The sequence below is a fragment of the Filicampus tigris genome, chromosome 22 (assembly GCF_054856515.1).
Source record: "Filicampus tigris isolate MCC_2025a chromosome 22, RoL_Ftig_1.0, whole genome shotgun sequence".
NCBI classification, from domain to species: Eukaryota; Metazoa; Chordata; class Actinopteri; order Syngnathiformes; family Syngnathidae; genus Filicampus; species Filicampus tigris.
In genome coordinates, this window is record NC_141238.1 from 7,374,867 (window position 1) to 7,388,681 (window position 13,815).

At 46.1% G+C, this 13,815-nt stretch overlaps 2 protein-coding genes across 11 annotated transcripts in view; one reads left to right on the forward strand and one right to left on the reverse strand.

The window, feature by feature from the left end:
• Positions 1-13,815, reverse strand: part of LOC147126748 (uncharacterized) — a 282,315-nt gene that overhangs the window by 103,181 nt on the left and 165,319 nt on the right. For all 9 annotated transcript variants that reach the window (XR_015084604.1, XR_015084603.1, XM_086021734.1 and 6 more), the window contains one exon: positions 12,973-13,088. Coding sequence is in view for 1 of the 9 variants with exons in the window: in XM_086021734.1 (XP_085877860.1) it covers positions 13,077-13,088 (12 nt within the window). In the remaining 8 variants the exon portion in view is untranslated. The remainder of the gene's footprint in view (positions 1-12,972; positions 13,089-13,815) is intronic.
• Positions 1-13,815, forward strand: part of tafa5a (TAFA chemokine like family member 5a) — a 100,622-nt gene that overhangs the window by 28,968 nt on the left and 57,839 nt on the right. The window contains exon 1 of one of the 2 annotated variants that reach the window (XM_086021726.1): positions 1,728-2,363. The exons of the other annotated variant lie outside the window; for it this stretch is intronic. Coding sequence (XP_085877852.1) covers positions 2,273-2,363 — 91 coding nt within the window. The 5' untranslated portion in view covers positions 1,728-2,272. Of the gene's footprint in view, positions 1-1,727; positions 2,364-13,815 lie in introns of those variants that run through there. 2 annotated transcript variants of the gene reach the window in all.

A 13,815-nucleotide genomic window follows, 5' to 3' on the forward strand; every position in this document is an offset into this window, starting at 1 on the left:
CCTACAAACGTTTTGTGTGTGTGTGTGTGTGTGTGTCATTGTTGCATATTTGCATTTTCTCTTTTAGCTTTAAACAGCATGCAGGGATATAAATATGAGGAAACAATTGCATTTGTTTTGCACTGCAGGGGCGGGATTATGCAAGCTATTGTTTGCCTCCATTGGATGCTTTGCTCTATTTTCGATCCTCCTTCAGTCACAGTGCTTTCAACGCATCTTTTTTTTTTTCTCTCCTAATGCTTTTTAAGAATTTCTAGTCAAAATATGATGACATTTTGGGCTAAATATGTACTGGTTTTCAGTTGTTGATGAATCACTTTGGATCACAAACTGAGCTATGACAATGCATATTGCTTGTTGCCAGAAGCCAGAGGCTTTGCCAATGTGGACATGCAGGAAATGATGCCGTTTGTACGTTTGAAATCTGATATAAAAATAGTGTCTCGTTGTACCTTTAACATGTCAACATTGCTCCTGGAAAATGTGCAATACTTAGCCCTAAGGGATTGTGTATTTTAGGGATGGATTAAAATAGATACATCTTGATAATTGAATTTGTATCCTATTTGGGTTAGGGTTAACCCTAAGGTAAAAAAAAAAAAAAAGAGAGAGAGAGGATTTGTGTACTTTAGATAAAGACAGGGTGTTGGGCTGCACCCTTCGGTTATCAGGTTGTTAGTCTAATGGAAGTAATTGGTTATTTTTGGTAGCATTCACAACTAGTGTTAATAATATGCAAAACTGGCATCAAGTTAGAAGACTATGAACTGGACTACATTGATCCATTTCACTCGATTGGACTGCATTTTAGTTATGGAGAAGGGCAAATACTAACCCTGTAGCCCAAAAATGAATCCTGAAGGCTCAAATTGTGTCGATTAATTGAATTTGTATCCTAGTTGTCACTGTTCCCTAAATGCAAAATTACACACTAAAAACTGCTGTGTTGTTTTCCTAACCTACTTGCGGAGAAGCTGTGGATTTTGAGCGGATTGGGTTCATTTTTTTCAACCCGGCAGACAGGGTTGACGATTGGATTTAAAATCTTGACAGTGACTTTTGGACCCAGTGCTGCATTGACTATTTCACCCAGTTTGGGTTACTTTTAAGTTTGAATTGTGCAAATCCAAGCGCACAGTGGTTCTAGAGCACCACCCTTTAGTAACCATTGTTTGGTACCCTAGTTGAATGGAAGGACTACAAAACCCTTGAAATAAGTGACAAATGTGTATTTTATTTTCTGTCGATGATGAGGTGAAAAAAAAAATTGGCAAAACTATGAATTTACGATGCAAATATCAAGTCAAGTAGAGAATAATATTGCAAAGTGGCTGTGCTGATATATCTTAACGCTAAGTGGCATGGTGTAAATAAAAGGCAGCCATAATTACAGCAAGAATGTACGCTATGGAGGGCTTTCAAACAATTTCGATGCATATTGCACTGTTATTCGGTGAGTACATTAGCGTTTTGGCAGCCTTCGCTGTGGGGGGAGGGGGGGGAGCTGTCACATAAGCCAGCCACTCTTGTGATTGCCCAAGTATTTATCAAGCGTGGCGATTATTGAGGAGATGCATCTGACAGGCATACTTATCGCGCCTAAATAAGTCGCATTGGACTGCCTGGAGAGGGGAGGAGGAAGACGAGGAGGAGGAGGAGGAGGAGGAGGAGGAGGAGGAGTGGAGAGAAGAAAGGAGGGAGGGAGATGGAATGGCAGCATTGTGAGGAGGGAGAGAGAGGAGAGGGAGGGGGAAGCGGAGAAAGAGAGAGAAAGGAGCTGCGAGGGGGACTTGGTGGCTAGTGTTCGCCTCAGCCTGAGCAGCGGCGGCGGTGGTGGTCGCGGTGACGCGCGCCTAACATGCAGTGGAGAGCGGCGGCCGTGGGCATCTCCTGCGCGCCTCGGAGAACCGTGCGCACGCGCCAAACGCGCAGCCGCGCCGACGGAGGCGGACTGGAAGGACACTCTGCTGTGGTCCTCCTCAGAACAGCCTTGAGAGAGCGGGAGGTGGCCAAGAAGTGAAAGAAAATGGGCATCCGGCCCCGTTTTGGAGTCGCTGTGACGCACTGAAGCCAGCGCGCGTATGTTTTGCTTCTAATCGCTCCGCTTGGACTAACGCTTTGGATTGATTTTTTTTTTTTTTTTTTTTTTTTTTTTAAACCCAAGACATGAATGCTGCATCACAAGACAGTGTGATTTTGTGAGTTTGAACCCCCCACCCCCCTCCTCGCCTCCTCTCCTGCACCTCCATCCCCACGCTCCGCCGCCGCCAGGATGCAGCTGCTCCGAGTTGCGTGGGCACTGACCGGAGCCGCGATCTGCTGCTTCCTCATCCTCCTCATCCACTCCCGCCTGCTCAAAGAAGGTAATCCCGCGACCTCCGCGCTTGTGCGCCATCGCCGCGCCGCCGTGAAGTTGCCACCGAAAGTGCCCGTGGGCGTCGGGACGGCCGCGAACCAAATTCACATCGTGCGACGCTCGCAAGCTCAGCCTTGATTTCATTTATGTTTTTTTATTTAATTTTTTTTTGAAATCACGCGGGTGCTGTCAAAGCCAAATAATGAACAAGTTCCAACATGGGCTCAAAAAGAAGCGATGAAACAGCCACGCACTGCTTTGTTTTAAGCCTTCTCAATAGATGGCACTAGAGTCTAGCTTTAGGGTAACATGGAGGTCAAGCCACGCTAATGTTACCTTCTGTTGTCCGCCCTTCCGATACTCCAACAAGGTTGAATTGCAATTAAGATCACGGTCATCATCATTCGCACCCCTCCTCTTCCACCCAGCCGTTTTAAAAAGCCATCATCGCCATCATCACATCCACGCTGCACGGGTGACACAGCCTGCGGACGTGCTGCACCGCAACCGTGGCTCGGCTCTTTTGGAAGGCTGACAACGGATTGATGGCATTTGATTGATTTCGTCATTTTTATTGCTTCTCTTTCTATGTGACGGCCGCGGAATGAAAGGCCTGCGTGGCGCAAAGCCGACTAATCTCTCGGGGATGTGAGTTCCTTTCAAGCTCCTACTCCTGATGAAAGTCAAATGGTCGCTGCACTTGATGAACTTGGCAGCAAATATAAAGCAGTTAATGTTGCCAATTGATGAGCTCGGGGCAAAAAGATCTTTTTTTTTTTTTTTTTTAACTCTGCCGGCTTTTCAGCGTGCTGGTCGGTTTTGTCCAAGCGGCGTGGAACGGCCTTAGCATGCTCTCGTCCCTGAGCAAATATTCAGGTCAGACGCACTCCCGTCGCTCTGGAGCGTCCATGGCCACCGAGGGCTTGGAGACCATCCAACCTCGCACGAGAGCCAAAATGGAAGACAAAGTGGAGTTGAGGATTTTGCGCTGGCACATGCCTCCGAAGCCTCCCTTTGGACGTCCTAATGCATTGTGACGTGCTTGGGGTCAAAAGAGCATCATGCGGCCACCTCGGAGTATGACCAACCCGTCGCTCGGGGCTACTGTAATGTGAGGAAGCATCCGAAGACTCATCAGCAATGTTGACTTTATATTTTTGACCTTCAGTGCTGCCATGTTGTGGGAGATATTCCTCTTTGTTTGTTGACACCGAAATGGCTGGTAGCTTAACACTTGCCGTCTTCACGACTGAAAGAATGGACAAGGTCGAAAGCAAGACCTCGTAGAACTGAATGAGAGGGTGATCATGAAGGTCCATGCACATGAGGCCTTGGAAGAAACACAAGGACTGACCTGTAATCCGTTTGCAGAAAGGCAGACTATTTTTTAGCATGTCACAGATTGGCCATCTGTATATTTGCTAGCACCCTGTTTGGCACCCGCATATTTTTAGACGTGAGACTCTGCTAGCTCCAAATCTGGCATGGAGGAATCTGCGTAGGGAATTGGGACGAACGTACGAGTCATGAGCCTCTCGCATTGTCCATTTCAATAATTCAAGCGATGGGGCTAATGCAATTTAGCTTCTCAGTGGTGTGTTATTTGTCACAAGGCAATAGAGGGCCTGCCATGAGAAACGTCTGCTTAATCCAGGCATGGGAGCAAGTATAATAATCGTGCTGAGTCCTCAGTTGACAATTATTTTAGCATCAAATGGGGTTTGCAAGAGGAAAAATTGCTTGCAAACACAAATTTGTACATTGTAGTCAAGGTAGTTAGCGCTCCTATCAAGACTCTGAAAACTGCCGGCTCAAAAACATTGCAAATTGGGTGAAATAGCTAACCTAGCGTTGGATCCAAAAGCCAATGGCTACGTCTACATGGACAAACTTTACTTTTTTTTCCCGATCAGAGTTGGGATTAAAACTATGATCGGATGCACCGTTTTCATGGACAGTAAAGATGTAGTAGTAGTAGTAGAAAGTAGAAGAAGCCGGAGTAACTTCAGTGTCAACGGAACATCACTCCGTCTATTTCTACTCCAAACATTAACGTTATTTCGCATTTTTTTCCCATTTGCGCTGTTACGTCGAGTTAACACTTCCTAATGGAGCTGCAAATGTACCATTCAGTCTTGCACCTGCCATGTACTGCATACGATGAGGCACCTTTTCAGTTTTACGGCCCCCGTTTATGGAACAGCCTGCCAGAGACCCTCAGGGCTGCAGAGAATGGTCTTGTTTTCAATACTAGACTCAAGACCCACCATTTAAATCTAGCTTTTAACTCATATTTATTTTCTACTTTTACTAACTTCTTAAGCTGTTAACTAATATTGACTTACTTATACCCATTTTTAGTACTGTCAGTCTTTTACTACTATTTATTTGATATGGCTCCAATATTCTAATCTATCATTTATTTTATCCGATAGAGTTATAGGTCTTTTATACTATATTCTAAGATTAATCATTTATTTTCTGGTGTTTCCTCGGAGGGGGCCCTCTGCTCTGGGAACTGTGGTGGGCGATGGTCGTGGCCCCGCCTCCTGGGTCTCGGGTTGCTATACATGCTGGCACCTACGGCACTACTGTATTGGAGGGTCAGTGCTGGCGGCCTGAATTTTGGTCTTGCTACAGAGGGCTCCATGAGATAGTGTTTTTCACCACAAGATGCTCTGCACCTACTCTTGCTTTTTTTTTACTCATCTATTTTTTTTTTTTAATTACTATATTCTCTACTGAATGTATGTGTATATGCTTGGGTCCTTGTGGGTGGTGGTGGGGGGAAGGCAGTAGTAGACCGGCGGCTCAGCGGTTTGATTTTTGACAATGTGAAGCACTTTGAGTTGCATGGCAATGTATGAAAAGCGCCGTACAGATAACGTTTGATTGATTGATTAATGCCTTTTGCTCGCACTGTTTCTACTAGCTTCCAGAAATAACAGAAACCGATCGGATTAACACTCGACAAGCCACACTCTCTCATTCGGAATGAACTCTTGATTGGAATGGGATTGACGGGGTCAGAATATCCCAAATAGGGTGTGTACATTACGCATTTTTATTTCGATCAGGCATTTAATCCGAATAAATATGTCCATGTAAACGTAGCCGCTGCCTGGTTATTTATACCCAGCGCATTGGGTAGAGGATTTAACCCAGCATGTTGGGTCGAGATTTTGATCAACAAGAGGTAAAAACTACCCAGACTGATGAGTTGAAGATACCAGATAATATAGCCGTGGTTAGAAATAAGCATCATTTTATTAACATTTTCCAAAACTGCAAATGGCTGGCATCCAGGTCAGGGGGAACGCCGTCTACTACCCAAAGACCCAAGACCCTCATGAAGATAAGTGGTTTGGATAATGGATGCGTGGATTTTCTAAGAAGTAACTTTCCCCTGTCAGGTGTCGCCAAAGCAAGTCACTCGCATATGTTTGGCAGTTTTTACACCAGATGCCCTTCCTGACACAAGCCACCCATTTTGTGTGGGTCGGCCATCTGCTCTGACTGGGATTTGAACCCCTGATCCCTGTGTTAGCGGTTACCCTTTAAAGCATCCAGACACCACTAATGTTTCCCACCAGCTTCAGCTCTTTAACCTGCCCACATCCAATCTTCAACCCAACCTGATGGGTCAAAATAAACAACCCAAACTTGGGTAAAATTAACCCAATCTGCTCAAAATCAACAGCTACTTAGCGAGTGGGCAAGGAAAACAACTCGGCATGTTTTCATGTATGTGACAGATAGTGGTGGTAACTTGACAGATAACTGGTGATTTTACCTTAATACTTCAGGTCGCACCCTTAAACATGTTGTCTTTGACTCAACTACCTTCTTGATACCTTCCCTTTCTTCCGGGGGCCAAATATACGTGCATGACACAAAGCCTTTGACGCTGCTTGACCCAAATCTGCCCGAGGCTCTGAGCAAATCGGCCACACCACACAGTCTCTCCCATCCATTTTTTCCCCCGTCTTCTTTTTTTTTTCCAGGAGAATTCACAGGCCCGTGCTCCTCGGTACCGGTATGTGCTACATCAAAACTGATGTGGGTTGCCTGGTGTCAGCCGCGGTGTATGAATACATATCTCTCTGTCGCTTTGGACCATTACACCTAACCTTGTGGTTTTTAGGATCAATAACTGCAGGTGTCAGGCGGACTGTGAGCCTCTTTGCTAGTGGAGCAGGTGGAGGACGCGGAGTGGCGGGAAACGCTTTATGATTGAAGGAGAAATGATGTGTGGCTGAACTCGCATTCAACTTCTCATTGGAGCAGACACCATTTTTGCAAAAACGCCTCACTTTGAAGTGTGGAGCTGCTTTGGGGCTTTACTAAAACGGAGCTGAGAAGTAGTCTGGAGCAGGTTTGCTGGGGATTCTCTTCATTAAACCCAGTGAGTAAAGGCCGTCTTATTTTGACTCAACTTGGAATCTTTTAAAGACGACGCAGAGAAAAAGCTAGCAGAGCAATGAGGGCGGAGGGAGGGTCTTCGTGTGGGGTTTGTGGTCCAGAACAGATTCGCACGAGTCAGAACTCAACTGCATTCCTCCTTAAATACCATTCGCCTGAAATCATTTCGCTCACGAATGAGGATTTGCCGATTTTTACGTCGGGTCACTTTTGATGGTTGTTAATGTTGAAAGCGGCACTCCAGGTCCATATGAATTTGTATTGACAGTCTATCAGTGAATCTCCAACATCGGTTGGAGTAGATTACATACCTTCAAAATACAAGGAGGATAAAACTACTCAATTGCAGTCAAGAGCAAACTGCGGCATTCCGACTCAAAAGATGTTTGAGCAGCAGCAGCAGCGTCAGTCATTAAGTCGTTCTTCCCTTTTCAGGCATCTATTATTCATCTATAGAAAAAAGGGATTTTAGAGATCTCAGCCTTGAAGCACATTCGCAGGCTCCCGGGACAGAAAGATAATGTGCTTGTATTTAATGCCGCAGTAATACTCCTTTGGCATACAGAAGCAACGTGGAAGGCCTAACTCCCGACAAATCTCCCGCCATGTCGACTCCGTCGCTACGTCAGCGACCGAGGCGTTCCCTGGCCCATTTTAACCGAGCGTCAGCTCTCTCTAATGGGCAGTATCAACTGGAATCCATAAGGGCAAAAAGCACGAATCAATCGCTTAATTGATTCATTACTTAAAACGTTTGTTAATGAATGCGATTCAATTCATCAACCCCGGTCACGGCAGAGACCTGTGGCGGTGTTTTCAAGGTAATCAAACCTTCAAATGACCTCCATGTGTTGCGGGTCTAGGGGCACATGTATGGGCTCTCCAGTATACACTCACAGCTCAGTATTTCACTTGCCGTATTGATTGTGGGACAGTAAAAAGTGTGCACTATTGCACCCTGTTTTCCTAAAGTCCTATTGATTGTGTTTTGGCAGCACAGTGGGACAATAAAAGATGACGGTGGAGGGGGGGGGGGCGTTTGGTGCTAATGAAAAGCTGGCTGTGAGGAGCCACTCTGCCTCCCGGTTTTGACTCATTGGCCTGCGTGTGCCGTGATGTCAGGAAGAAGACATCGACCTTGCACACTTCATTCCCGCCCTTCCACCCATGATGATCATGTGCGAATCCCAGCGGTCCAACCGGTCCGGACTAAGATACCTCCTTCCTTCGAATCACTCAGTCGCTTACAACCTTGGACGGGTAATACAGATTGCGGTGGCACTGGATTGGTTTCAAATTCCATTTGCACTGAGGATGTTCGGAATTCCATGGAGTGATTCTAATAACTGCAGCTGTATTTTTAATTAAAGCCTCAGTAGGCAACCAATGGACTGTGGTCAGTGCAGGCTGTATAGATTGCGAGTGCGGTCGGGAGGCCGATGATACGCAGACGCAGAGTAAGGGGAGAAGGAGGGGCCAGCGGTTTTAGAGGTTAGAGACTAGTCGAGCCATTTGTCCATCCGCTTGTCAACAGGCGAGACGGAGATCCTCTCAGATCAGCAGTTTCCTCCTCGGTGCATTCTTGCAACAGTGGCAACGTGTCCATCACCATCATCGCTCACCGGACAATCCCACTAAAGCCTCCTGTGTATTTATCCAGATGCATGAGCTCAGAGTGCTGATTGAAGGACACCGAGATGGACCCTCGGTCTGTTTTATTCACGCGCTAACTCTCCGGACGATTGATGCCACGGCACCGGAGTGGGTTCCGTCCAAACCTTACCCGAGGAAATGATGGGTGAGAAGTGTGCTTACCCTTCGGCGCTTTCAATTTGCGCTTTCCTGTCGTGCCAAAGGTAACAACGGGGTCATCCCTGCGGTCGATCAATCGCCGTGTCTCTGTTCATCTCGCTAATCGATAGCTACTTAAGAAGTTTGATCGTCTTTGAGTCGGCAGTCATTTGAATGGATTTAGAAACAAGGCTTTCTCTCTTTCTTTTTTTTTTTTTTTTTGGTCCTTGCAAAGGCTCTGTCCCTGAGGCCCCTGTGCCGTAAATGTGGCGTCGGTGATAACAAGCTCGGTCATGCTTTATAGATCGGCTGCGTTGGAACATTTCCGTCTGACAGAAATCCGGGTTCAATCTGACATTAGCTTGGTGATAGAGCGCGAGCTCACCTCGGCCTCAAAAGGGGAGCGTAATATTACCGATGCCGCGGCGCACCGCAGAGAGAAATCGCATGTTTCTCTTTGGAGAGCTAATGGAAGCTTTATCGAGTCAAACAAGCCCAGCCACTTGCTTTGTCTCGCTTGTCAGATTGTGTCTAAAGCAATTTCATAAAGATCATTATTTTCTTTCTGGGGATATCTTGCTGCTAAACAAGATCTTCCAACCTTCTTTCCTGCCTTTTGTTGCCACTTATTCAGCTCTTGCTCACCAATAGAAAATGAATTAGAACCGAATGGCAAGTAATGAAAATCACTAAATAGAAAAAGCGACGCCATGACACATCCCCTTAGCTTGTTGCACCCTTGAATAAATTGCTCGCAGCTTTCCAATTGCTATCCCGGCAATAGAAAATGGATTTATCCCAGTGTAAAGGACAAGCTATAACATGATGGGTCATAAGAAGGAAGGGGATTCATTTATTGTCTAATGCCAGCACGTAGAGTGGAGGGAAAGGTAGCGACATGCCTGTTAGTCAGGCGACACGCAATTCATTTGTCCGCGCCGCCGCAGCTTATCATTGACAGGGCGTCAAAATGGAATCAAGAATAACGACGCGGCGATGACTACATGTTTTGTTATTTACTTGTTCGTCTCATGAAGCGTATTAAAGGCAGAGCCGGTGATCTAAAACAGCGCTTGAACATGCTATTGCACAAAAACAACAGCGTCAAATATTCAGAGGCTTGTAGGGTATTTTGGTAGGTTAATTAAGCAATTATATTTCCGTACGGTATACGTGTTTATCCTAGGGAAGGGACCACTAAAAGGCCCGTTGTTACTGTTTTGCTTAGATGTACGCATCTGCTGCAAAGCAAATCGCCTTATAATTCATAGTAGCGTTAGTTAACGGCGATGCACCCACAGGACACTTGATTAGGCACAGCTACGGCGTCGAATCCAATGAGATCCAATGCACATACGCCTTTTTAATGAGAGCTATTAGTTCTGAAATTGTCTATTGTATTTGTAGGACGGCACTGCTTCACGCTGAGAAGTGTTCCTATTATGTTTCCCTTTTTGGTACTAAATATGACATAAGTATGATGAACGTCCATTACAGTAATGAACCTACTCTTAAATTAATTCTTGTGCCACCCAAATGCTATTAGGAGTAACTATAGCAACTGTTGTGAAGGAACTAACCTCTCAACTTCGAGTTAATTGTTTACATCGGTGCTTTGACTTCGCCTCGCTCGCGCCAAGTGTACAAGTGGTCGGACGAATGGCAAAAGAATGGGAAACAGCTGGGGATGTTGTTTCTTCATCATCATCATCATCATCATCATCACGCTCCGTTCCAGACGGACGTCATTATTGTACCTGCAGGGACTATTTCAGGCAAACTCGCGAATGCAAAAAAAGCTTCCCTCTTCTGCTGCATTGTGACTTTGCAGCCGTAGAAAAAGGCCGCTTCCTCGCTTAAAAGTAATGCATGCATTATATACTGTAAACACAATAATTGATGACGGGCGCACTGCTATAAACAAGCTTGGGCCTCGAAAGAGTTTTCTCATCATCTGAGAAGGAATGCACTTTTTTTTTTTTTTTTCTGTTTGCTATGCATTGATGTGACCCGACTCCCATTTCCCCCCCCCACCCCTTTCAAATCAGCAAACTTCCTTCGCCAACTCCGCGTCCTTCCATATTTCAGCGCTTATTATCGCCGGGAAATCCGCAATGAGGCTATGAAGACGATGATTTTAGATTGGGTGTTTGAAGCGCACGCACACACACACACAAAAAGTAAGGACGGGAGGGTAAAAAAGAAGAAGAAGAAAAAAAAAAAAAAAAATCATCGGATTTTAATAATCACACATGTATTCAGCAAAGGAAATATGCCGGCGTGGCACATTTGCCTTGCTGAACAGACAAGAAATTATACCTCGTGCGGTGCCACCTAAGCTAGACGATAACACCACATCCAATGAGTTGAAAGGAAATAAGGCTTGCGGGATTCGGTGGGAAAAAGGGAAAATACTCGCTTGGATCAAATGTTGTACAAAGGGCCTTCGGGTGCGACTGTACACGGTGTCTTTCTGTACACTTCAATCACACATCCAAGTCACGGCCTTAAAACGCCGCGCGCAAGCTAATTGAGCACTGACACACGCAGGGCCAAGTGCTTCCCGGCCAGCCGGCGCGTTTGTTTGCATACGTGTGTTGCAAAACGACCGAGGATCAAACAGACTGTGACAGTGAGCGATGCGCGCGCGCGGAAAGCATACACGCGCGCGTATAATGCTGAGACTAATATTTTCTGAAGAGCAACTCCATGATGGACCGAAAGAATGCACCACCGACCGTATCAACGTGTGATCAAGAGGCTATCCCAATGAAAACCATCAAATCCAATAAAACGGCAGACAATTTGCCTTTGGAACATCTGCTAGCTAAACGCCAACACACAAAACCAAACACGGACAGTCAATATAACAATACGTGGTCATCTATTCTTTATCCTCTGCAAAAAAAAAAAAAAAAGGGGATTGATGGGGAAAAACGTGCCATGAAAGCATTGTTATTTTAGTATTACTACTTACAATTTGATTTACCGAAAATAAACCTTTATTGTCAACCAACAAAGTAGTGTAATTATCCAGACAACAGCCCTCGAAATCATCTTTTCGTTGATTGTTTGGCCACGCACTTTCTGTCAACTCGCTCTATCCCATTACATGCACGCACATACAAATAACATAGGCTGTCACACTTTGCCGTTATTCAAGCGGGATGTGCTGACATCACAAGCCGGGAAGCAACTGTGCCGGATGGCTAACGGGGCATAACAACTTGCTTGCTTTTTTTGGCCCAGGTAGAAGCACTCTTTTTTGCGCAAATTGCCTCCCTAATTGATGGACTTTGACTGGCTGCTGAGCTGGCACCTTGCGTGCGCGCGTGTGCGTGTGTCTGCGTGCATGTGTGGGGGAGGGGGGAGGAAGGAGGAGGAATCCATCAGTGGTAAATTAAATAATTGGCACCGGGCGCCACACACACACACTTCCACAAACAGGCATGAAATGGTCTTTTATAGATTTGCCGTCTCCTTGCACACGTGTCAACTTTACACACGCACACACATCATCAAGTACAGATCACGGCTAGTGGAGGGGACCAACACGCCATTTTCCTTTGGTTGTAGCTGCAAATGAAGTAACCCGGTGGCTGAGTGCGGGCAGGCGGTGACAGCAAATGAGGTGGAAAAGGAACAGACGGGTAAAATGTCGAGCCGAGAGAAGACAAGGCACAGTATGCAGGAGGTGCTCTCTCGCTCGCACTCTCTCTTGTATGAGAGGGCACTGGCTTCTTTTTTTTTTTTTTTTTCTGTTGTACCTAATGGAGTGGCCACAGGGTCTATTTGGATTTGAGGGTTCATGAAAGGAAACAAATACAGCGGCAGTAGACGGAAGAGAGGTTAAGTGAAGTCATAGGTTGTTGCAAATTGTTTCCTTCCTGCTGCAAATGATAGTTGGTGGGAGGGTCGCCACGGCAACACAGGTAAGCAGCAGGCAGGGATTGGTTGTGTCGGCTATTTCATAACAAATTGTCCATCCGCTGCTTCCTAACGACCGTGCCATGAGAGATCGTCAGGCGGGCCGCGGAGGATCACCCGATTTCACTTAATTGGTCCAGAAACTATTTCATTACGACAAACAACTTTGTTCATCTATCGATGCCAGTGACGAGTAGACGAATGTAAAATGACAGCAATTATCTCATTGCATCGTACCCTCGGCAATTGAGCCGTACCACATCGAACCGTTCGCGCCCCCACGTATCCAACAAAACGATTCAGTACTTGCATCTCGATACATCGGGTACGATACGGTTCAGTACATTTTCACGACTGTCATTTTAATGTTGGCTATGATGTTGCTACTTGGAGAGCTAACATACTTTTCAGGCGGTATCAAGTTTGAGAACCACTTATTTAGAACAAACGGCAAAATAATTCATGCATCACCTTACCTTGGCCGTTGAATATGCTTGTAGCCTGTTCCAATGGGGTGAAAGGTGAACTCTTAATGACACGTTGCTCCCGCTGCCTGTTTGCATTTTAATCACTCTCCTCGTTAATGTGGAACCTAATTACAGAGAAGTCACACAGAGTAGCCGGTTATGTAACATTTGGATCATTATTAGTCGGATTCACACACAAATACGCAGCAATTTGGATGCAAAAAGTCGCTTCACGTGCAGGCCTGGCTTGTGACAGCCCCCCGGTAGCCCTGCGGTGCGCTTTAAATCCGAGACATGAAGTCGCCGCCTTGATTATTCCTCATTGGAGCCACATTGTGCATAGCGTGAGGAGGCGGCAGTTTGACTCGAGAGCCGCTTGATATTTTTACCCAACATCCTTAAAAATAGTCCCATAATGGTGGCGCGCAAGTACATGTGTCTTGCGGTGTAGCCCTGTGGAACTGTGAAGAGAGGACACAGCGTGTGTGTGTGTGTGGGGGGGGGGGGGGTCGATTGGTCACAATTCTCTGCAGTGGGCTTTGTGCAGTTGTGTTTGCTCGCAGGTGTCATTCCGCGCGTCGCTTGTGTATTTTTGCCGAGCACCTGTGTCGTCGCGTGCTGCAGTCAGTTGCGCGCACACGCACACACACACACACCAGCAGTCAATAATTAGGCGAGAGCAGCGTTTGGACGGGCTTTCGAGAGAAAATAGAGCCAAAGAAAAGACGGAGGGAAAGGAAGAACATCACAGCTAATAAGAGCAGCGACACCACCGTGGAAATCCAGATAGGGCCGTTTCCTCTCTTCTTGTTCCTCTAACTGGGCTTCTGCATTGGATCGGACGGGGCCTGC